A 25,591-nucleotide genomic window follows, 5' to 3' on the forward strand; every position below is an offset into this window, starting at 1 on the left:
AGCTTTACGCTGGTGAACATCCGTCAGTGCTTCGGTTGGTCCGTCTCACTCCTCCCGACTGAACTCGGCTGTTCTCGTAGCGGAGGAAAGGGAAAAGAGAGGGGCCAGACTGGTCGTACTGGGAAGGAAAAAGTAAAACGAAATTAAATATCAACACCAACCGTCAGCGGAAAGTGAAGGCGTCACGAATCGGCAGCTTTGAAGTCGGCGGTGAGGTCCATGTCCAGCTGTTTGTGTTAAAGGTGTAACACATTAGTGTAGTTGTGGTATTGCAGAGGGAAAGGTCTCCTCCCAGTCTGTTGACGGATACAGTTCGGCTTCAGGGAAAGGAGACACGGATAGACCTGACTGTACATTACCAGGTAAGACTGCCATGTGTCGATACACTGTCACATTGACATCTTTTACCCTGAAGCAACAGCTGGTCTCTACTACCAAAACATATCTACACTGTCATAGCTGGCAGCTTTTCACAGGCTTCATCCGTTTATGCAACACTTATGTGGCGCCACAGCGAATTGATATGCCAAACAATGTGTTTATCTCCTCATCTGTGCCTCCAGTGACACACATAATGTGAGACTTGTTGATTCATGAATGTTCAACAGGTTTACTCAGCACTGTCTCGGCTTTCTGCCATGGTTGTTCCCCACAGGCCCCACCTACTGTATTTACCACATAAGGACTCATTGTGGAAAGCAATAGATTATTCCAGAACATAAAACACTTTTATAGATGTAAAAAAAACTAAAAACAGCCTCTTTCTTCACATTTTTCTATTATGCAAGAGGTAATGGCTTGCAACATTGCCAGGGAAGTCCAACATGAACCAATTCGATTATATGATGATTGAAGAGAGGCCCCCACACATGGAAGTGGCTGAGATGTTTACATGGAGCATCAACAGCTCTGTTGATGTCCCCCCCTGGCCATTAGGAGGACAGAATACAGACCGGCCATTGATAAGGCCAACTCATTAGTACCCCATTCACCGACCATCAAAGCCTCCTCTCAACGCCCATCAACACGAGTGGGTTCGCTCCACACACTGTGGAAGCTGAGGATCACGCACGTCCTGCCTTCGTGCTGATAGTTTGGTTTTTTGGTGTCACACTTAAGTTTTTATCACGACGGAGTGAACAACAGCCTCATGACGGACACAGACGAAGTATGAACAGAATATGTTACTGCGTTACTTCTATTTGACACATAAACACGAGTGTGTATGCGCTCATGACCTACATGCACAGGTGGTGTCACAAGGCAAGGCAAGTTTATTTGTATAGCACATTTCAACAACAAGGTAATTCAAAGTGCTTCACATGAAACCATTAAAAGCATCAAAACGTAAGGCAAAAGAGATTTAAAAACAATTAAGAACATTCATTGCATTAAAACTATTTTTTTTTTAAAGAAACTGTAAGAAATAAAATACAGTAGTAAAATGCAGGAAATTGATTAATATATTAATTGAATGTGGAACCTTTTTGCCACTTTTCATTTCTTTCAGTTTACCTTCTAAATCCCCTCGTAACATTTTAAGTTTAGCGGCACTTAATGAGCCATTTTCTGGAAACCCAAACTCTTCTGACGAGTATGGAAGACATTCCAAACATGACTCTCCGTGTTTCTGTCGCATTAATTCAACAATCGGACCTTCCGGTTCCGCTGATTTTGAACTTTTTCCACCCATGTTACCTTCTGGTGTGGACGTCGACGTTATCTTAGTACAATGCAATCGTCACTGCAAAGTTGAGTTTCCTTATACACAGGAAAAACTTCACAAAAACCTAGTCTGAAATTCACGTATTACGTTATTACGACGAATCTTATTCTATCAAGTACATTAGTAGAATTCACGTATAAAGGTAAATAACAACGAATCTTATTTCAACTTATGAGAGACACGATCAATGTTACGATCTCAAAAAGTTCCTTTATTTTGAGTTAAAATCGTTATCGTGAAATGTCACTTCGTTCTCTTCATAAAATCACATGAAATAATACGTCAGAAACCTATGTGGAGTCACATGAAGAATTCATAAAACAACCATACAAATGTTAAAAACAGTTGTATTCCCCATTCAATTAAAGGCAGCAGCAAACAGAAAAGTCTTGAATCTTGATTTAAATGAGCTGAGGGTCTCAGCAGACCTGCAGCTTTTTGGGACTTTGTTCCAGATATGTGGAGCAGAAAAACTGAACGCTGCTTCTCCATGTTTAGTTCTGACTCTGGGAACAGAAAGTAGACCGGTCCCAGACGACCTGAGGGGTCGGGATGGTTCATAAGGTAGCAGCAGATCAGAGATGTATTTTGGCCCTAAACCATTCACAGGTAAAAGCGATGTGCGATTTTGTCAATTCCCGTCTGATATCAGACAAGGAACATGCTGCTACTTCACTAGAAATGAAGGCACCTCCGTGAACAGCTGCCATGTGCTGTCGGGCCTGATCATGAGCCTGTCTGGTGCAATTCCTCTGAATTAAACACGAACCCCCTATGTTGGCAAAATCTGCAAATTCACCAGAGTGTTTTCAAACACTCAAAGTTCCCCATAGCGTACTTAATGAGATGTGTGTTTAACGTAGAGGTAAATGTGACCTTTGACATGAAAGCCTCCCTCTACCGACGTTGGTGCCGCATTAGGAGCTGTGCGAGTAGGTTAGCCCGGCTTGCAGGCAGGCCTTACGGTGGCGTGTGATGCATGTAAATTGATTAGTAACAGGAGGAGGGGGCTAGGTGCTCGCGATGGGTACCAACAATGCCTTGCTTAATGCAAGGGTTAGATTTTTAAAAAGGATGAGGGGGACTCCCTGTACAGTTTGAGATTGAGGGGAGGATGGATTTAAATCTCCTTGCTCTGTCTCCATATGAGTTTCATTCATTGAACAAAGGATGATCTGTTGGGATCATGTGGGAAACGGCACACGCGGCCGTAACCAATTCGGTAGTACCTCGTCGGCTGACGGGCTGCTCTGGAGGCAGCTCGCATCTCCGCTCGACACAGAATGCTGCCCGACTCGCTCTGCTGATGACAAAATAGTTTGCTGCAGGAGGCGGACGCAAGCGGTGGCAGCCAGGATCTGCTTCCTCATAGAGCGGCCTGTGGATCCCCCGCAGGCCTTTCATTGCACACAGTTTGTTGAAGTCGGAGTGTGTGCGACGTGTACGCGCTTGCTTCACTTTCTTCAGTACTTCCTTACACGGCTGAGTGCTTCACATCGTTTCTTGAACGCGTGTGACGCAGATGCAGATTCTAAAAGTGTACTGTGTGTTGGAAAGTACATGTCTCTACCGCATCAAAGAGTACATTCAGTGTTTCTACTCTCTGTTTGTTGATCAACAACTAATGTGACTAATCGCTGTAGTAATTTATGATGTAAAAATTCAAACATGCTGCTTGAAGCGTGTCAAATAAGATGATGTGATGCTTCGTTTATATGATATATGATCGTAAACTGTTTATCTTAGAGGGCTGTTTGATAAAACAAGCTATTTGAAGACGGGACCCAGTGTTCTGAGAAATTATAACATCTTTCTCAATTTTCCGACATTTTATAGATAAATACATTCATTTAGAAAACTAACCCTCAGATTCATCAACAATAAAAATATAATTGTTAGTTGCAGTCCTAAAATGAATGTCACAATAATTGACCTGCGTTAGTTAGTTTTCAATGTGTTTTGATGAGCATGTAGTTCAGAAATGTTGTCATGTTTAGAGATTATAAAGCAGATCTGTGCAGTGTTTATGTTTAGAGCTGAAACAATGAGTCAATTCATCAACTAGTTGATCAGAAATATATGAATCCCCAACTATTTGATAACCAATTCATCTTTTTAGTAATTCTTCAAGCTAATTTGCCAAATATTATCTGGTCCAGCTACTGAAATTTGAATATTTTTCATATATTTTACAATCAAGACTCTATGACAGACAATAATAATACGATACGGATTGTTTATGTTGTTGTTTATTTAGTTATTGAAGCTATTATAAGCTGCTTAGAGCCGGTGTTTGTAAGTTAAACGGGTATTCATTTGCGATTGGCGACTAGACGGCATGAATGCTGATTGCATATTTCTACTAAATATAACAACATAACATAACTTGCTCTGCATTGTGTGTGTTGGTAGTCACAAGGCTGAGCCTTCAGTGGTTTGCTTGAGTTCCACCCTAATCCAGCAGCAGCTTCCCTGAGAGGAGTGGTGGTGACATGGCGGGTATACAGTCACACCCATCTGTTGGTTTGGCAGCAGAATTACTTGCTTTCATGAAAGTGTTGCTGGATCTTCTTCCTTTTAAAGTAGGCCGACTCAGTAACACATCTCCTCTAAAGCAGAAACGCTCTCCAAGATATCGTTAAATCTTTTGTTTTGGAATGAAAGTTCCAGCCCGGAGGTGAGCACAGCTGGTAGATGCTTCTCTGCTGACTGAGGAAACGAGGCCCTGTTAATGCTCGTGTACTCAGATTTGACATCAAACTCAGACGCACACGTTTTGCAAAGCCAAGCAGGAAGTGTTATCACGGCAACCATCTCAGAACGGTGAGAAAGGTAGCGTGACAGACCTAATGTCCCCTCGTTCCTGTAACCGTGTCCAGAGCTTTTGATTGTGATTCGTCATCGCGGCTCTCAGGTTTCCTCTCTGCTCCCCCGTCCTTTGAGCAGAGCGTCTACAGTGGTGTTTGCAGAGGAGACAGTTGACAGACAGAAAGGTAGAACCGGCATCTCCACCCGACCAGGGAGCGCTCTAATCCTCATGGAATGCTTTCTTACTGCGACGTCCTCCTAAAGGTCCCGTGGCCGTCGCTTTTCATGACGTCCTGTGTGGGGTAGAAACCATCTCATGGATTTGGTTTGGTTCAAGGCTTATGTGAAATGATGTGAAGCCCAATCCTCTCAAGGACACAACTGCTGCAACAACAATTACTTTTCATTATTAACAAATCTGTTGTTTTTTTTCAAACTGACATCTTTAAAACAGCTTCTTTTGTCTTAAACAGCAGACCATCGATCAATATCATGAAAAGAAAGAGAAGCAGCACATCCTCACATTTTAGAAGCTGGAATCGATGACTGATGATCAACGAGTTTTTGTTTGATTAATGACTTAAATGACATTAATTGACCGATTGTTTCCGGTCAGAAAACAGCCAGACACCAGCTCCCTTCTCTATCATTCACATGCTGAGTGTCATGATCGAGTGTTTATGTATCGCTTTTTTAAATGAGGTAAAACAACAAAGACTTTTCAATATCAGCTGTATGAGGATATTTAAACAACAACTCAAGACAGCCTGCAGTACATTGAGACTTGTCGTCGGTAGTGAAACATTGAAGCTTTCCAGCAAATTGTTTATCAAAAGGTTTATTTCTGGAGGCTTCATGTGCACACAAAACCAGCTGCTGGATCATTGCATGTGTCTTCACAACACATATTTAACTGTGCATGCATGTTAATAAAAACGTAATAGACGTAAAAGAACCCTTTCCATTGCAGAATAATACGTTAAAACCAACTCAAAGATTACAAACCCACAGAGTTCAGGTTGTTCAGGAGGCCTCAGTCTGCTGCTCGTCCTCAACTGTGATTGGCCAGAGAGGAGGAGGCAGATAAGATGGATGTGTTCAGAGTGTAAACTGTGTCCCAGGTTCAGGTTCCTCGTAGACGCTGATGTGAGGTCAGATTTGTCCCTCGAACTGTCGAGGTTAGTAAACGAGCTGGGAGTATTTGCAGCAGACGTGTTGGTAAATTAGCGTCATCTTGATATTTTAACGTAGTGTAACATAATATTTCACTATTTCCCGCAAATGTCAACAAGTCTTTTTCTCCAACTACAAAAATTCAAACCCGAGATTGAATCATTTGAGCATTAATAATGTTTGTAAACAGAATAACCGCTCAAACCAAAGCGTGTGTGTGTGTGTGTGTGGGGGGGGGGGGGGGGGGTTGTCTGTTCATGGGGGAAGTAGACAGACAGAAGACAAAAGTGAGAAAGGGGCGAGGGAGAACATGTTAAATATAGAGCAGCGGTGACAATAAGAGTCTATCTTTAGGCCCGTTATCTTCAACCTGCCACACACACTCTGTCGTCCACCTGCTGTCCATCTTCAAACTAACAGCCGAGGATAAAGGAACGACATGTTTTGTCTCTTCTGCCTCTCTTTGCCACCAGAACCAACAGAACCCCTCCTAACAGTGATCACAATGTGGTGGTAATGTCACAGGAGTGGAGGATATTCAGCAGTGTCATAACGCCCAGCTGCTACAGGAACAAATGAACAGTGTGTCTTTCACAGACTATCAGGACATTCTGTGGCTTCTACTTTGAGAGCTGTGTGTGTGTGTGTGGTCTTTTAAATACTTTACATAATTTAAAGTCAGCCCCCCCAAGGTCGTACAGAGGAAACACTGCGACTCTGTGTGATAACCTTTCAATATATTCAGCATGGGGACTTTTTTGGGGGTTTTACATATTTTATGAATAATAGCAAGCTGTGACCAGGTTTGAGTCGAAGACCCGCAAAAAACTAAATAGTTCGCCGCACCTTAATATTTGGGACAGTCATAGAATAACGTAGTTATTGGCGTCCACCAATCCGCAGTACCTTGTTTCTGCCACGTGGTGGAGCTCTCTGACTGCCTTGCTGCAGTTGATGGCTGCTTCTAAAAGCTTCAGTGGTCTCTCTTTCCCAAAGGCAAAACTGTGACACGGTGCTTCTGTGTGCGTTCAGTCAACACACTCTCTCTCACACACACAAACACGTGCACCATCTGTTAGTTTGGCACTGCCAGGTGGTCCAAACATACTGTGATCTTTATTTATTAAACGTCTGTTAATTCTCATGAGAGAGACAGAACATAATGTGTTTGAACGACGCCTCTTCCTGCAGAGAGAGACGGTGTGTGTGTGTGTGTGTGTGTGTGTGTGTTGCACCTGTGCTGAGATAGTGTGTGTGTGTGCAGCCCCTATGTCACTGTCTGGGTTATTTACTGGAAGGACACTCTGGTAACCAACTCAAGCAGAGTATCACTAACACACACACACACACCGGGCCGACAGGTGAGGTTCACTCTGAAGGTGATCTGGTGTTCGTTGGTAACCGACCTGCAGTCACAAAATACTTACGGTGATGCTGCTAATAACAATAATATGATTTTTAAACTGTATTTATAGTCAGACTTTTAAACCAGGTGCTTTGTAGAGAGAATCAGCTAAACAGTCAGACAAGAAATAAAGTCAAAAGCAATTATTTCTGAAAATGTGCAAAGCCAAGAAGAACAAAAAGAAAGATCACAAACAATGAAAGCTATAAGCACATGCCTGTAATTTCAGTTACATTTACAGACTGAAGTATTTACATTTTGTAAATGATCCATAACTTTCCCAAACTTATCCTTTTTTCTTCCATATTACCTCTTAGTTTTGTGATATATTGTCTATGCATGATGAATAAATGAAGCCTCATGTCTATGAGATTACGATGTGACTACTAGTCGGTCAAAGTCTCCTGTACAGTCAGATGTGTAGGAATGTGACGTAAAGCCGATCCTCCTTTCTATTTGGAGTGGGCGAAGTGCGCCACTCACAGGAAGACACACCTTATTTGATCTGACATACAGTATGCGCCCAAATACGGGCACATCCTGTCAGAGGGGGCGAGAGTTCAGCGGGCATAAAAAAAAAAGCTTCCTGTCAGACAGGTAAGGAAGAACAGGAATGAGTATGACTTTCCTTCAATGTGTTAACAAGTCCTGATTACAAACTGGTTGTGCTTCTGAACTCACTGGAGGAAAGTTAAACATGCAGCAGATGCATGCATTTTAGTCTTAAAGACTCCAATTACAATTGACTCATTCATAACGCTTCTAGTGGAATCAGCATGCAAATTCAGCTATGTGTGTGTGTGTGTGTGTGAGAGAGAGAGACTGGAGAAACAGTGTCACTTTGATGGATGCTTTCATTACTTCAGCACCCTTTATGAGTCTATGGGGAAGTTTGCTGGCATCCCAAACAAAGACCAGTATGTGTGCTCCCTACGCTGAGGCCTAGTCGGGACTCTGAAAAAAGAGCTCGACACCTGTGGCATAGGGGCCCCAACATTTGTGTCCGATGCCACACGATGTTACTGTGTTTCAAACAAGCAGAGCCAGGTGTCCGAGAGATGCACAACCACGGCCTGTCTCCTTGGCCACAGTCTCAGTGGCTGAAATCAGGTGCCTCGTTCACACTTTAACAAACTGACTGGCATTTAAGGAGCGCCGAGGCTTTGCTTGAATAGGATTTACACTCATTTGTTCTGCTGTGCGGTGGAACACGGCCTCACATGTTGTCCAGGGACGGGTTCTCGTACATGTGGCTCCTTGTGCAAATTACCTCTGTGGACTGTAACAAGAAGGCAATGTTCTCTGTGCTTATTGGAGAACTGGACGTCTTATTGAGTTGAAAAAGAAAATGTTCTTTCCAGCAGCAATCAGTCTCAAGATCTGCAATTCAGACTTTTCATTCTGACTCTATTTGGGGAAAAAGATGATTACATCTCTGTGTACACACATCCCTTCATGTTGAGGGCTTTACCACAGTAGGGTTTGGTTCCAGCTATTCTCCTGTATTATCGGGTTTCTTTCTTTTTCTTGGACACAAACTTGGTTTTAACTCCAAAGGATCGTCCTCGGTCCCTTTTTTTTTTTTTAAACAAACCAAACTACTTGTACTTGTACGAGTGAGAGCGGTGGACCTCGTAACCTCGGAGGTGACCTGCCTGTGCTGATATAGATAGAGCATGAAGGGAGAGGAAGTAAAGGGAGACGGAGGGAGGATGAGGAGGAGGCAAACATCATTATTTTGAAGGGATTCGGGGTGGGCTGCAGAGGAAGTGGCCTCAGAGTGACCCACAGAGTGAGCCTCATGCCTTTGAAACTAGATGAACAGGGTCGCGGTGGTAGGAGGGAGGAGCAGCCATTCATGTGGTTTCTGATTAATTGTGTCTCAGACCCCTTTGTGTGTGTGTGTGTGTGTGTATGTGAGTGTCGTAGTGGGGGCTTGTAACTCAATCTGGCTGTGTGTAAGTCAATGTGTCTGTCTGAGAGACTGTCAGCCTCTAAATGATGCAAGTTGTAGGAGGAATTTCAGTCCATCTCCACTTTCCCTCTCTGCATCATCGGCCTCTGAAACTGCAGATGTTGGAAAAACAAAACCAAAAGTACTTTAGGTTTTCAGAGGCATCACTGGAGTCACATGGGAATGTTCTGTGATGCAACATCTTGAGGGACTGCAGGGTTCTTTTGGGGGGATTTTTGTGCTGTGAAGACATTCTTTCATTTATTATTTGAGAGCACTTCTGTTCATGCACTACACAGATGTTATACATGTTCAGTTTACTACCACACAGTTGCTAGTTTTTTTTTTTTTAAACTATCTCTTGTGAGTTTCCCAACTATATGGAAGACTAACACTAAATTGACGGGGAACTCCTTTAATTGGATCAATATGGATCAGAGCAAATATGAATTAACCAATGAATGACTACACAACACAAAGTGTTATGCTTTCACTCGTCTGTTTTGAATCTCATCCGCTCTCGTCGTCCCTCTTCCCGCTCAGCGCTCACCAAGGCCACGGACTCTGTCATAAGGTGGCCATAAAGTCAGTCACCTGGCCTTGTGACAATGTCGCCATGAACTGATAGTGCTAATCCGTTTGGAAGATGGTTATTCATTACTATAATAATACTGTTTTCACCTGTGTCAACACTCTAATAATATCATGAATGTGCATTTGTCACAGTGACTTTTTCATTTTCCTTCTGATTACCACGTGGAGTCAGCACTTCCCAACTTGTTCCTGTTTTTGGACTGTGTGTGTGTGTGTGTGTGTGTGTGTGTTTGTTGGTGGATGGGTCACTTCTCATGCAATTTGCCTCGAGTTCTCACGTGCAGGAATCTCATGCCTGTCACTCCTGTCCTTGTTTGTTCAGAAATGTCCGTTGTTCTCTTGCAGATAATGAGAATCATTGGGTCCTGAACTATATGTAGTCAGAGCTCGAGATTAAGACGCTGAGAGCATGCGCCTTATCATTAATCGCTCCTGAAGTTATCAGACGCTTCCTGTGGACCTCCAGGTGTTTGAGTTCTTTCTGTTCAGCGACGCAAGCAACACATTTTCACATTTCAGAGGTTGTGAACCAGATGATCTCTGTCTATTATTCTAAGCTAGTTTATGACTCTTAAACTATTCAAATCAACTTTAAGCTGTTTTCAGCTTTCACCTCTCTTATCTAGCCCTCAGTCATTCCCCTTATCTATGTTCAGTGCACAGATGACACTCAAGTAAGGGAAACTGCTCCTCAGACCCGGGAAAAGAAAGCGATACCTACACTGTCCCAGCCTGCCTGTTGAACTCTGACCTGCAGGGACAAGAGGTCAGCAGTTTGTAGACAAATACATTTCACCCTCAGAGCGACACAGTAGAGTAAGCAGAGCTTCTCAAATATCCACCGTTTTAACGAGGCCGTGGCAAAACATTGACTGTCTCATGCAACAGGATGTATGAGGGCTACGAAATGTGGACTTTTCTTTTGGTGTCCCAAATTCCCATTTCATTTTCATTCATGGGTGATAAATAACTGACAAAGTACTGAAATAGAATACATTAAAACCTTTACAATGGTGAAACTAAAGACAATGAAGTTGAAAAAATGTGTATTTGAATGCACAAATCTACATATGCACACACACACACGTGCACACCTCTACCTACACGTTTAGGACACATTGACGCGACACATTGTTGGTTAGCTACATATTGATCTTTGGATATATTCCTCACAGTAACTGAGTTTACATTCTTTCATTCTACTTGAGTACTGCCTGTAGTTGCTGTGTTGTTTACGCTCCGGGTCGCAGTGGATGCCGTTTCTTCCAGACATGTGGTGCTGAAAAGGAGACGATTACTGAGACGTTCTTCAACGTGCTTACGTTGTCTTCATTCTCAACTGTCTCCACTGGCATCCGAAACTTGTCTGAGAACACACAAGCTGACCGCTCACAGTTCTTGTGGTTTCCACATGGTGCCTCTGTAGCTGCTGCATGTATTTAGATGTAACTGAAGAGGCACACGTCGGCTACAGCGGCTACACCTAGGCTCCAAAAATATGGTGAGATACCTCAACATAGAACTTCATCTCCATCCGTAGAGCATTCTGGTGCCATAAGAGGGTTTGAGTCTGTCTCACACTGACTCAAGATCCTCCTTAGTTTTGTGTTTCTTTTTCTCTTGACAGTAGAACAGAGATCCTCCTAATTCAACTGTACGTGCAGGATTCTAGTGCATGAACAGCACCACTATATGAAAGGAAAAGTGAATTTGTGTTGAACTTTTCTGATGATATAGGAAGCTCTGTTTACTCTCTCTCTCTCTCTCCCTCTTTCCCTCTCTCTCTGTCTCTCCCCCTCCCTCTCCCTCTCTCTCTCTCTCTCTCTCTCTCCCACACCCTCCTGACAGAGGAAATCATGCAGCCTGCATTTTCCCACCACTAATCCCTTTGTCCTGTTTAACGTGGCAACGTAGCTGCCATTGATTTCACAGATGACTGGTTTGAATGTATTTTTCTGAATGTTGTCTTCCTCACTTTAGCCTTGCAGAACAAGCCTATTGTAAGACTGATACATTAATGTGTCTATAGATGTCATGGAATCACATAAACATACTGAGCGTATTCAACAGACAAAGATGATCTATTAATTATTATCTTTAATCACCTCACTTTTACCTGCTTTAAACATTATGTGTATTCCTTCGTATCATATAAGACACATGCAAAGAAACCCACTGACATGCACCTTCTGACTCACACATTGTTTTCATGCACACACACCCTCTCACCATTTATGTCACCTTCTGACTAATCCCATTTCCTCTTTACTTGAAAAGCAAACTCTCCTTTACGAGCGTTATGTTGTTTTCCAATGAGCGGTGTGACGTACGAGCCATTATCAATTATTCCACCCGTGCACGCTGTTGTTTAACCACTCCTGCTTCTGCTGCGCCTTCTCTTTTCCACCATCGCTGTAGTAGTAACGTGGAGTTGGACCAGCTCAGGGGTGGAGGCTGGAACGACTGAATGCATTTGTTTATTGTTCCATATAGGCAGGGCAGTGTTGGGAGAGAGAGATGGAGACCCATTGTGTTGCATCTCCCTGCCTTCGTCATGAATAGTAGCTTTCAGAGGCAAGAGAGACGGAGGGGAAAAGGCAAAGCGCTCACAATAGCTTCAAGTTTTACGGCGTTCCTGTCGGCGTCAGCAGATTCTTGGCATGAGACCTAATGCAACATACACACAGCTGCACAACTAGCCTTCTCCAGCACTCTGACACACACACACACACACACAAACTGTTATCTCAGTCGCGAGCACACGTCTTTTTCTACAGCCTTCTGCCCCACCATTCATTCCTTCCCTGCATCCATTTCCAGCAAACTCCAGCTTGCACTAAGCTTTCTTTTGTGCAGTAGTTTTTTTTTTTTTTTTACAACAATGCTGTTTGTTTTCCGGGAGCAGAGCGAGAGATGCTGCCCGGCAGCCTCCCTGCCTATAGGTCGCCTGTGTCTCCTGCATGTCACCCTCCGTGCGTCTGCAGTGACGTCTGCAGGGCATTATCTGCCAAAGGCCTCTGTTTGTTTTGGGCTGCTCTGGGCTTGATAATGGTCCTGTTACTGAGGAACTAGAGTCTCATCGGCACCTCAGTGAAAACTGCAGAGACCTTGCTGCTAATCTGGCTGACACCCAGCTGTCGGTTGAGAAAACACTTAGCTACTGTTGGGGTCATTTTTAGCTGAGACCTGCTCCACTGTAGCCAGAAACAACACAGACCTGTTTGCTATTTTTAGTAGCGCATGGTATCACCGAGGCACTGGCTGCCCTTTGTGTCGCTTGGCTTGTGACGCTTGGCTTGCTGTGCGTAAAGCCAGTTGTGCGTTAATACGTATTGAGCGTCACCAAGTATTCAGACTTTTACATAATAGGCTCATTACCCCCCCCCCCCCACCCCCCTGTTACAGGAATGCAAGGAGCGCAGTTGACAGTTGCATCAATGGAAAAGAGAAACTTACAGTATTCATGGATTGTTGTCTCCCTTTGTTCTCAGTTTCAGTCGCTCTTTGTGCCTCTTGCTGTTTCTCTGGTCTTCTCTCTTGTGAATTTGTCCCTTGCGGTGTGGTGTATTTTGAGCACATGTCTTCACTGTACTATTAATCAGACGGTTGATATAAAAACCTCCTGAAATCCCATCCCAAGACTGTCTCTGCTGTTAGTTAGTTAGTTTATGATTGAATGCATTGTTTAGTTTCGGGTGTGTTTTACGCCTTATTAAAGGGCAGACAGAAAACGACGGGAGAATAAGATATAATCGATCGCTGCGTCCGATAGCCATCTCACTGCTTTCTCCCCTGTGAGGGTTGCATACATGCAGAGGACCGATTGGACAGGTGCTCCAGGTGTTCGTTAGACCTTCACTTCGCTACACTACACTTACACTGCATTCCCCATAACATTAAAGCCACACTGCCCCCCACATTTAGGATTACGCACCTGATCATTTGCCATCTCAACAATAGGCTAACAGGATGGCTGACAGTGCTAGCCTAAAATGGCCCACTAAGCAGATCAGGAGCCCCCCCCCACCCCAACTCACTGGTGAAGAAAGAGGTAACAAAGCTCAAGGCCAGAGTCCTGGTTGTGTTAATGGTGTGAAAATACGCTCATTATTCCTCTGCAAAAGCAAGTGACCATCCATGTGTAGTCATCCATAAATTAAAGTACTCATTATCTTGGGAGAACGATAAAAGAACATCAGTCATGTTTTTTTTTTTTTATATGTGCAATGAATCTCCGTGGCAGCGTTACTCCCTACGTCTAAATAAGGCAACACGTGTGAAGTAAATGAGTGTGTGAACTGCGCTCTGTGTACAGTGGAGCCTAATTAGAGGTTGCCCGGATAGGGATTGTTTTCTTTCACCATGAGAATTCTCCCTCCTGCTTAATCCTTAACACACTCTACCAGTGTTAACTCTGTTATCACAGCTATCTGTCATTATGTCAGGCAGGCAGAGTCCCTGACACACATGCTGCTCCTCGAACATGTGCAGTCAGTCTTGTTCACGCAATCTTGTTCACTCAATCTTGTTCCGAGTATCCTCGTGTTTAAGAACACTGATTAGCTTGCTGGGCTTGCCCACTTGGCTTGCTGTCTGACGGATGTGCCAAACCTCGTCTAACTTGACATGCATTTTTATAGTACCGGTAGGTTAACTGTTGTGTTTCCTGCAGGATAACGTGTCAGACATCTAGCTTGTGCTTAACACAAGGAATCATTCATGGTTTATTTGGACAGGAATGAGCCTCAAGTAATTGCGCATGAATTTAGGATTTAGAAACCCTGCAGAAATGAGTCCAGTCTAGTCGTCTGTCTAGACACTGTGTGACTTTGTTACAGCATGCTAGATTGTTTTATTTTTTTATCCTGTCAAGCCACAGAACTGACAGGAGAACCTACTGTATGGGGCTCTAAAGTTTTACTGAAACATTTTCATGGTGCTACAGGAAAAACACACACACACAGTTGTGCTATTTGTAGTGCCACATGTTTGATATTGACGGTTTTTCCGTTGGCCTTTGCGAACACTTTTTCCTGGAAACCTCTGCCGACACAGGAATAATGACTACCCTTCAGCCAATCACAGTGGAGCAGTCACGCAGGCCAGCGTAGAGGACACTGGATTTCCCAGTATTCCCTTTGTACTCGGAGTGCAGCGAGTGGCCTGGGTGGGGTCCTGTCAGCTCAGCTGCACTTATCTCAGCGGCCATACCTCCAGCTCTCGGGTGGTGCTGCGATTCCGTGTCCTGTCAGAGTTCCCCTTAAATCACAAGGTCTAGTTTTCTGCTTCTCTCAGCTGTATGCACTTCACTGTGGGCGGATTCGTTGTCTTTTCTAACCTTACTGTAAAAGAGGGCCGCATTTTCTCCATTATCGATCAATATGTGGATTCTTTTTGAAGTGATTAGTCATCTAGTCTTTGTAAATAGCAGCTGCTGCCAGCAAATATTTGGCATTTTTGCTTGATTAAACAACTGAATCACTTACTGTAGGCAGCACCAGCTGATTTTTAGAAGAAAAAAGAATGTGTACATAGATAAGCCGCACTGGTCTATAAGCCGCAGGTGTCCCCGTTGAACAGCAAGATGCTTTTAACAGTACTAAAGTTGTCTTCTTCTCTGAACATCATAACATGTCGCTAGCTTCTAAGCTAATTTTAACATTACGGCCAATGGGGAAATGCTAACCGCGATTCGCATTAGCGAATATATAATATATCTTTGTACATCTTTTCATGCAGACAGACTTGCATTACAGACTAAGGTCTCTCACGGCTACCAAACGAAAAGCAATGAGGCAATAAATGTTGCTCATAGCTCTGAATAGCTGTTGTGCTAGCAGCAACTGGCCAAGCCAGTTAGCCGTAAATGCTATTCAGAGCTATGAGCAGAGAAGATCATCTTTTTCTCAAGTCTGCCAGTGGATCCTAACAGCGCGGAACAGTGTTACAGTTCTACAAAACTTGTTCGACCCACAGCATCTCCTCCCAGCCTCACCCTTTTCTCTCTTTGCCAGACCAACACACTCAGCAGACAGAGTCCCCCCCCCCCCACCGGCTCATAAACACAATCCCACTTTACTCAGCAGCAGGACTGATGACTTGAGTATTATTGAGCACGGTAACCAGGTGAGAACAGGCCAGTGTTTATAGTAAAGCAGGAGGGGACTGCACGGTAGCGCTGATTTGATCTGCTCGGCAACGGACTCTAGTGTGAGGTCATGTTTTCGATGGTTTTCCACTCGGCTGGAAAAGTGCTGACTGGCGGCAGAGAGTATGAGAAGGCTACTTTTAGCTCGCAGACTGGGAAACAACTCATGAGTGCAGGAGGCAGGGGGGGGGGGAGAGGGGTGTACACGAGAGAGATGACAGAGTTTTTGTGTGTGCGGCTACACAAGGGAGAACAACCAATCAACTGGCTTGTGGCTGGAGCCAATTCTTTGAACTCTCTTTTGTTCAAAGCAGCAGACATGTGTCTAGACTCCAAATATCGCCTTTCCTCAATTCACTGTTCCAAACTCCTCAGCTGGTACACAGAGTCAGACCAGACGCCAGGCTGTTTTAACATGATCGTCATGAATGTTAACTAGCAGTAAAACGTCACCTTTCATTTAGATTTCAGCAGATAGGAAAGTAGCGTCCTCGTGCATGATGTTTTATGTCTTTTTAGATCTTTTAACGATTGTCTACAGCCATGCTAGCAGCTCTGTGAGGCTGTACTTGGAAACAACGATGGTGCTTTGAGCTAACATGCTCATAGCGACGACGCTAACATGCTGATGTATAGAAAGTATTACCATTCACCGTGTTCACCATCTTAGTTTGCAGGCGCATGCAGGTTCCCACGAGACGTTATTGAGCTTTGCGAGGTGTGGGACTTTTAAGTATATCCTCACAGCAGCATAATTCCAGCCTCAGTCTACATAAGTTCCTCCGAAGACCTCTCCAAATAATTGAAGTTAATGAAGCTGGCAGCAAAATATACTCTACAATGTCTACGATCATTTTCCTCTTAAAACTGAACTATGGGTGCTAACTCGAGCTGTGTTTTTACAATCTTACAAGCCACAAAAGAGCGGGCTAGAAAATGACAGACTTGTTATTTTGGGGTGAACTAAATGGAATCTTTGCCTACCTCTCGTCACCTCATGTCAAGTCTTAAGTGCAGCCGGCAATACTTCAGCCATAAAGCAGTTTATTTCCAGTGGTGTTACTTTATTACAAAAGCTTCAGATACTCAGAAGGGACCACACATACTGTACAGTTGACAGGACTGACTCTTCTTTTAGCCTTTAATGGGCGTTGTTTGTATTAGTCAGCAGCAAATTTAAGAGTTTTTCTTTCAGTCTGAGCGGCAGGGTAGTAGCAGTGTAACACACACACACACACACACACACACTTCTTCATCTCTGAGTGTTGGTGTTAATGCCACCGAGTCATAATGGCTCCCTGTTCTTAGCACTTTGAACGCTGTGCTAATGAATCGCATGTGTGCGAGTGGAATTGTGTGTGCAAGGTAGAGCGGGGGGGGGTCTGTGCAGTAGGTGGTCCTGGCTGCTGTGTGTGTGTGTGTGTGTGTCTCTGGAGGAACCGTTTTTTGTGCAATGCTCCTATATGTGCATGATGGTGTGTAGTAACACACGCTCACACACCCACACTGCGGTGCCCTCCCATAGAGTTTCAGTCAGACTGGTGCTGCTGGTAGTAGCTAGCATCACATCACAGGGGCCGCACACTTTGACTGAGGTGACTCAGTGGGGATGGTTTCGCCTGCAAGAATCCCTTCTGAGTGCCGGTGGGATTTTAAGTGCCTCTTCCTGATTTAGCCGCCTCCTCCTTCTACTCCACATGCTGGTTGAACCGATGCAGTCATTTGGCGCCAGTAGACTATAAATTCTGTCTTTAATTTCGTCTTAAATTTCATCTGTGGAGGTTTCTTTTTTTTGTTTTTTTGGTTTCCTTCATCACGTGACAGACGGAGACACCCGAAGGCGTCAGAAAGATACTTTTCAGCCTCGCTAGCATGCCGATCTGTTCTGTACAAAGGTTAATTGGTAAAGTAGTGCAACAAACAACAGTCCTTGATCAATTACTGCAATTGTCTACGGCACTAAGTTATAATCAACCTGCCTCTATTTAGTCTTAACAAAGGTTGCAGGTTGCAGTGGTTCCTTGAGTCTCCCAGTTGGTCATAGAAGAGCGTCCATTGTTTTGAATCGGCCTTCAGCTGGGCAGAGGTCTGGAGCTACTCTGATGAGGGGCCGCTCTGGTTTTATTTGCAGCTCTGTCTATGTTCAAGAATGTATCACAATTACCACTGACACTGTGTCAAAGGAGCTGTATTTAACATTCTGAACATTAATATATATCAGCTACTCGCTGTTGTTTGCACCGTTAGCAGTGAGCAGCCGGATCGCCGTATGTCGAGCGCCATTGAGAGGCAATCGAAATAATCCCAATCCTGTATCTTGCTCCTTTTAAATTCAAGTCATGGATTATTTGTTTTTAAGTTTCTGCAGGGATGCTTTTCAAGAAGGAGTTCTCCATGTGTGGTTTTCACTGCAGCACTGCCGTGTGAAGACTGTTTGCATTGCTCATGTTATCTCTTCAGTCATCGTTTTATTTGATCAGCAGTGTCTGTATTGTATTTGCATATTGAACAATTTATAAACAGTGCAATCTGGTTTTCTTGGTAGCTCCAGGGAACCCAAGGTCTTACCTGGCAGCAGCAAATTGCTGCTCAGAAAAATGACTGAAGAGGTGTGCAAAGAAGTTTGGTGACTAACCTGTTCTCCAGATGGCCTTAAAGGATTTGTTGAACTGAATTCAGTCAGCCAAGAAGGCCTTTGAGTTCATTATTGTTATAACTGAACTGACTGACCTGTCACTCAAATCATCACTCGCCAGCATAAATCGATCTGAAACACAACCCCTGTAGACGTTGTGGGGGTTATAAAAAGGGAAACATGTTTCACATCACGGTGTCTAAAAGCAACATCTTAAACATCTCCTGCAGAGTAATGAATACAGTCATTTTCTAGCACTGCACCCGCGTCATTAACAACCTGGTGTTTTTCAGAGAAGCAAACGTACATGGCACTATGCTCCATCTAAAGACTCCTCCAGACTATAGGAATGAACGCCCTCACTCATCATGTGTGGATAAAAGGATTTTTTTTTCACCTGTGGTGCCTCGCCTTCATGACTAAGCTGAGAATGTTTCCTATGGAGGATTGTTCGCTTTGCATTGTACAGCACGGCCCCTTTCATGTCTCACTTTCATGTTATCAATAGCATTTTAGCTCTTTGACTCATCTCTGGCTGTGTTTCCTTTGTAGTGATTACTTATCTTTAGATGGAAATAAAACTCTTTAATCAGGCACCTTGAGCTGAAGGAGATTTTCCTTCCCTTCCTATTCTGTTTTTTGTTTTGTTATTGTGCCGCCGTCCCTCAGATCTACAGCATCAGAGGCTGTCTGGAGGGACTATATCCTGCAGGGTAAACGGCGTGCAGACAGGGTTAACCATAAAAAATCTAATGTTATGGTTTGCTATTAAAAAGTTGACTTTGAAAAGTGAATGCTCGTTACTCTCACCTCTTGCATTTATCCTGCTATTATCCTTTTTATTTACTGTTACTGCGACCGAGCCCTGATACCAAACACTGTACACTTATAACATTAAGTAAAATACTGAAAAAAATATTTTTGAAATTCCAGCAGACACAATAACAATATGCAGATGAAGCAAAATGTAAATATATCATTTTTTATATTGAATTTAAAAAAAAGAAATAATAATTTTTATAAAAATAGACTTCTGACAAACTTCCTGTTCCCTACTGAGAAAAGCGCGTCGTGTCACAAGAAGGCAAATGTGTGTTGCAGAACTGGAAATGGCGTGTGTGTTTTTATAAGAAACTCAGACAAAGTGCAGTAAAAGGAAGTAAGAGTGCAGGGGGGGGGGGGCACTGGAGCCAGAGCTCGTGGACGGCAGTACGTGTCGAGGCTTGTTCACATTCAGTCTGTAAATGATTAGCAGGAAGTGGAATCACAACCAAGACCCACTGCAGCGCTCCAACGCTTCACTCTCAGTCACACTGAAATCTTTACATTGCTGTAGCTGTTTGTCTGAATATAGATATTCTGCAATGTCAGATATTCAGTCATTGTAATTCAGCAGCTATCGGCAGAGCTCATATTGTCTGGCAGCAGGGGTACTGTGCTGATCGCAAAAGGGACTCAACCAAAGAAAAACAAAAGACCAAAAAAATGTAAATCCACTGGAGTTTTCCACTTCGTGTATAAGATATGGATGACGTCTCTGACACGTCAACCAGAGGTTTCTTGAGAACTGTTGTGAAGCTCAAAGCGTGAGGCTCCGGCTTGACAGTGACGACACAGCATAACCTAAAGATGGATCGTCGGTGGAGCTGAGTCATGCCCGGATGACGCAGCAGAGGAGACATTTAGCAGCTAGCAACCTGAGACAGCACCCACCTGTCACTCAAAAAGGCCACGCCCTCAATTGTTACAATTTAAATGAGCCCGTTAGTTAAATGAAAATCCCCCACCCCCCTACAGTTGAATAGGGAAATAAGCCATAGAGACTAAAACCAGTATTGCACCAGGCTGTAAACATGTTTATTTCCTCTGCAAAGTTGGACATTTTAACATCGGGCTCTATGGGCATTGACTTGCTTTTGGAGCCAGCCTCAAGTGGCCATTTGAGGAACTGCAGTTTTTGAAATAGATTAAAAAAAAAGGTTTTGCTGATGTATGGGCCCTGTATTCGAAGAGCCCTGCAGAGGGAGAGGAACAGTAGAATAGCAGTCGTTGACACTTATTGTTTACAAGACACTTACCAGCAGTACATTAAATCATTTACTGAATAAATATTAATATAATACTCTTCCCTGCACAGACCGTGTTTCTTGCTCATGCTTCTGTTTCCCGTTTATGTCATCACAACCAAGTTCTTTCTGTAATCTGGAACAGGTGTGGGCTTTCTGGCTGTAGAGACGGCATTGAAGTGCATTTTTTATTTGACAAGTTTACAATTATTTTTATTGACTGTCTCCGACTTGACCTGAAAATATATCACGGTGTAGGAACTGTAAAAAAAACCCCAAAGCTTTGGCGTCATTCTTAAGGCCGATGGCTTCGCGCTCATAATGCGTATGCTAAAGTGTCGTTGTCTTCAGTGTTAATCAAGCGTCTTTTCTTGTCTTTGTTACAGTGTTGTATTGCCCAGGATGTCTTCGAAGGCTCACAGTTCCAATAACATCGCCCATGCCCGGCGAACGGTGCAGCAGCTGAGAATAGAGGCGAGCATTGAGAGGATAAAGGTACAGTGCAACAATAAATAAAAATAAACCGATTCAATGCATCTTCATTTTCTAAACTTCCACTTTTTTGAAGAAACAAAATAAGTCATGCTTCTCCAGAATAACACATCATTGAGAAGACAAAAGGATCTTTTTTTTAAGAGAATGAACAATGTCGGAAATGTCTTCCATTGTTTCTGTAGGTATCCAAGGCCTCTGCAGACCTCATGAACTACTGCAGTGAACATGCCAGAAGCGACCCTCTCCTTGTGGGCATTCCCACCTCAGACAATCCCTTCAAGGACAAAAAACCCTGCACTATACTGTAGTAGACGCCACTTAGCATTCATGTGTTTATTTGTGTTGCTTATTAATGTTGCTGTATTCTTTGTGTTGGGAGGAGTAAGGGGTGGCCTGTGATCGTATCATTACCACGTGTTCCACTGTTCTGCTATCAGCAATTCAAACCAGGATTTTCCTCCTCGTAATGAAAAAAGGAGCCCCCACTAGTGCCACTGTTCAGTTTGAGCTCTGACCACTAACTCTTAAGACTTTGGCTGCGTGAGTTGAGAATACATCAGGTACAGAATGTTATATTGTTAATATTGTAGCAGCAATGGCACTCCTCAGTGATGGATTTGGGCCTTTCTACTGTATGTACAGCCATTGGGCAGTGTCTGTTACTGTCGCTCTGGTCTGCCTGAAGTGAAGAGATTCAGTCCTTTTTTAAAAGCACATTACCTTTAAGATGGATAATAATGGTTCTTATCATCTGGCTTCAGACTTCCAACGAGTATTTTACACATTTTGTTTCGATCACTGAATTCAGTGGTCGGGGTTTACATTGCCAATACTCAAATGTTACCGTGGCGTATCCTTGAATGGGGACAGTATTGTCAATACATCTGGTGTGAAATTCAGACACTTAAAAGTATTTTGGCAACCCAGCTCTGACTGATCCACGACAATCCGCATGCTGTTTAATCCATCGTTGTCCTGTCTGGTATTTACAGTATGATTACTATGATACAGTGTTGTAAGTAGTTGATTTAATGATCCATCATGTGGAGATAAATTACATTTAAAAACATCTTTTTATCCAATATCATCTATGCTCCGATTGAAGCCATTGGTATAATATGACCCCGGTGCTGTGATGCTTTTGTCAGCTGTCCGTGTGAGATACAGAGTGACTGCAGCGAAAATGAAAGTGCTTTATCACATTAATGCAGAATTCTAATTATTCTTGACTTTAGGTGTCAGCTGACTATGTGTGCAGGGCAACACTGTGTAATAAAGACCCTGGGACCAAGCCAAACCAATGGTACTACGTTTAAAAAACCATCTAGATGTGCATCTGAATGAAGCTATTTGTAGCCATTGCTTCTGAAAGGTTTCTGTGGTACGATATTTTTAGGACACTGACGACATGAAGCATGTCAGCAAGTCTTGCACTATACTGTGAGCCGCGCTTACTAGCTCATCACAAGTGTCTTAGTTGAGGAAATGTGCATATCGTTGTCTTACAGTGTTTTTGGTACAGGTGTGCATTGATAAGAAAACCACTCTCCCAAGACTGCTCTCAACTTTTTCAAGTTAAAAAAAAATTTAAGCTCAACATTTGTGTCTGTGGGGGGGTCTTCACTCGTCAGTCTAACATGTCCCTCATGTTGTGAGTCACTGGGGGAATATATCTGCTATGGTAAATGTAACAAAAAAAACAGAATAAATAGCATAAATTAGGACTTTCTTACACTCTAAGCCTTACTTATGTTCGCCTTGTATCATGAAGCATACTCTAACTGGGAGTGCTTTCTTTAAAAAAAAAAAAAAAAAAATATATATATATATATATATATATTTATCAAGATCATTTGTTATAATCCAGTTGTATTTTAAATGATTGTGTACAACAGTCAGTTTTCTTACTTGCAATAAATCATTCTGTAGGACAAATCTCAGATTACTACTGCCATGTCACGATTTCTGTTCATTCAGCAACTCTGTTGCTGAATGCATGCCTTATTGTTCCATTGATAGCTTCATTCAACTGTCTGAATCTGCATTTTGATGAATGTCTTTATTAACATGCCAACCTTTGTATGAAGACTTAACAAAGATTAATAAAGTGAAGCATTCCTAAAGTGCAATACTGTTCTAATATCTCAATAAAGATGTGTTGTGCTGCACAAGATTTGAACTCATGATGTCTCGATTTATTGCCCGCATCCACAGATTTACAGTGTTTAATGTAGAAACCTGATTTGGGTCTTTTTACTGCTCAGATGGAGCCTGGCCAGAGAGGTCTGCCCACAGTTTATCTGGGGCCATTTCCTCTCATTAGTCGTTTATTTATATCTCACTCGGGATAGGAGAAACCTCCGGCCTCTCACCGTGGCCGTCAGAAACCAGAGAACACAAGCGGGCTAAATATAGAAACTACCAAACCCTGACTTCCGCTCTTGGAGAGTCGGTACCTATTTTGGGAAACTGTCTGCTTAGCCCGAGTGTCTGTTTTCATTCACCGTAGGTGGCCACTTGGGTCTCTCTGACCTTGTTCCTGGCCAGCTGGTGGATCAACTGCTTGTTTCATTTTCTCCTGCATAATGGGAAGATCACACGGGAATAAAACTCATCGTCACCTATTGTAACAACTGCAGAAATACAGAACTGGACATGACGGCTCTCAGACTGAAAACTGCCGAATGATGAAATGACATTGTCACCTATTATTCATTGTTTGGGACTTTGCTTTCCTCTCGTTGCTTTCTCACGGATTGTTCTGTTTTCCTTGAAAGATCAAATGTCACTGCAGGAAAAAGCCCCGACCATTAGCATTGTGTGGACAGCTTCACTGAACGCCAAAGACACACACAGTGGAATAAATCATGATGCATTCAAGCTAGCTTTAAAAAAAAAAAAAAAAACGGCTCCTTTTATGCCCAAACATGATACAGACTGGGTATTCTCTGTGAGCATGAATGCCCCTGAAGGCCTGAAGCATGTTGTCCCCCCCACCCCACCACAGTCTCACAGTAATCCCAGTTTGTCATTGTGCAGCAATGTGAGAATCACACGGGAGGCTGGCAGGCCGGCTCACTGACCATGTGCCCCACTGGAAATCTACCTTGGCAGTTACAGTGTCAGTGTGTTGGAATGTGCTGATGAGGGGGAGAGGGAGGGAGGACCGGCGGGTGAGGGCGGTGGGTGGAGGTTGTGGGCTGACTGCAGTGGCACCTCTGTTCCTCTGGTTGGCTCAGCTGTGTATAGAGACACAAAACAGACGTTTGAGCCCATTTGAACTCTGCCAACACTCCCATAGACTCCCAGTGTCATATCTCATTTATATTATCCACCCATAACCAGTGGGATGAAGTCTGGTGTGACTTTGAGGTACTTGTACTTAACTTGAGTATTTGCCATGACTGTAACTTTATACTTTTACAGAGGAACATTTTACTTCACCACATTTATTTTAAAGGTATAGTGTTGAAATGCTCTTTACATCCCGAAGAAAAGCAATCAATGAATCAAATGTCCTGAGAATAAAACAGAGTGTGGCTGCCGCCAGCCTGTCTAGCCCATCTCACTCCTGGGCTTTTACTTTATTTACTTTTTATAGTTTACTTACATGTTCATGCAAACTTTTAAATTCCACCCGAAAATGGAAGGTGGATTACATTTCGACAAAGATGTCCAGCTCAGTTTTATGTAGAGAACTTTAATTTCATGGTAGATTTTCCTTTCATTCTGCAATGCTGCTATCTTAACCTGACGTTTACATTTCCCCTCACAAGGTCAGAGCATTGCTGTCTGTATGCTCCTATATGCACAACACCATTCTATACGTATTACTCCACTGACTCAGGTCATACAATATGTTCCCCAGGTTGCATCATATATAACAATTAAAATTGCACCATGACTTATCAGATGATGAACACGTAGATAATGCGTCACCTGAACTTTAACCTACAACACAGCACAGCCAGTAGGCGCTAATGACGTATGCAAACCTCAACCCCTTTTGGGACTTCACCGTAAGGCCGATGTGGCATATTAACACTTACATCAGCCCTCCACGGCTCCTTAAAATAACCTTTTCCCTTCGATCACAACAATGCCCCATTACATCAGTCAGTGTCACAGCCTGCAGTCACGCACCAGACAACCTTTAACTCTGTGCCAACTGAAACCACAGGGAACAGGGAGCTTATTGGCCAGGGACACACTCGTCATAAGCTGTGTCATTATGTATTTGCGTTTATTTAAACTACTGTCCGTCCGTTATTCTTTGCCATAAGACTTCAATAGGAATGCCAGTGTGTTACATGAGGGCATGCATGTTGACCTCATATAGTATACCTAATAAACCTGGTTATGTTACAAATGCTAGTAGCAAGGGCAGGGAAATGGATATAGATTTGCCTTCCAAGTCTTTGAGGGAAACCGGAGCGCCCAAAGAAAAACCTGCCCAATCAAGCAAACTACATGAAATGATGACAGCAGTAAGCATTTAACTTAGCAATAGTAAAGGTTGTCACATGAAAACCTGACCTGGGTTGTGTAACTCAAGGACAGCCTCAGCCTTCCCTCTTTCTCGTGATC

The 25,591-nt window shown here is 43.2% G+C and overlaps 1 protein-coding gene across 2 annotated transcripts; it reads left to right on the forward strand.

Moving 5' to 3' along the window:
- Window positions 1–48: 48 nt before the first annotated feature.
- gng12a (guanine nucleotide binding protein (G protein), gamma 12a) lies at window positions 49–23,165 on the forward strand. 2 transcript variants are annotated; one of them, XM_079284537.1, is made up of 3 exons: window positions 49–362; window positions 20,896–21,004; window positions 21,187–23,165. In XM_079284537.1, the coding sequence occupies exons 2-3, from the start codon at window positions 20,912–20,914 to the stop codon at window positions 21,310–21,312; spliced, it is 219 nt and encodes a 72-aa protein (XP_079140663.1). In that variant the 5' UTR covers window positions 49–362; window positions 20,896–20,911; the 3' UTR covers window positions 21,313–23,165. The 2 variants fall into 2 exon arrangements, with proteins under 2 accessions (XP_079140663.1, XP_079140664.1); XM_079284538.1 differs by having other exon boundaries at window positions 49–210.
- The last annotated feature ends 2,426 nt before the right edge of the window (window positions 23,166–25,591 follow it).

This window comes from Melanostigma gelatinosum (genome assembly GCF_949748355.1).
Source record: "Melanostigma gelatinosum genome assembly, chromosome: 15".
Taxonomy (NCBI): Eukaryota; Metazoa; Chordata; class Actinopteri; order Perciformes; family Zoarcidae; genus Melanostigma; species Melanostigma gelatinosum.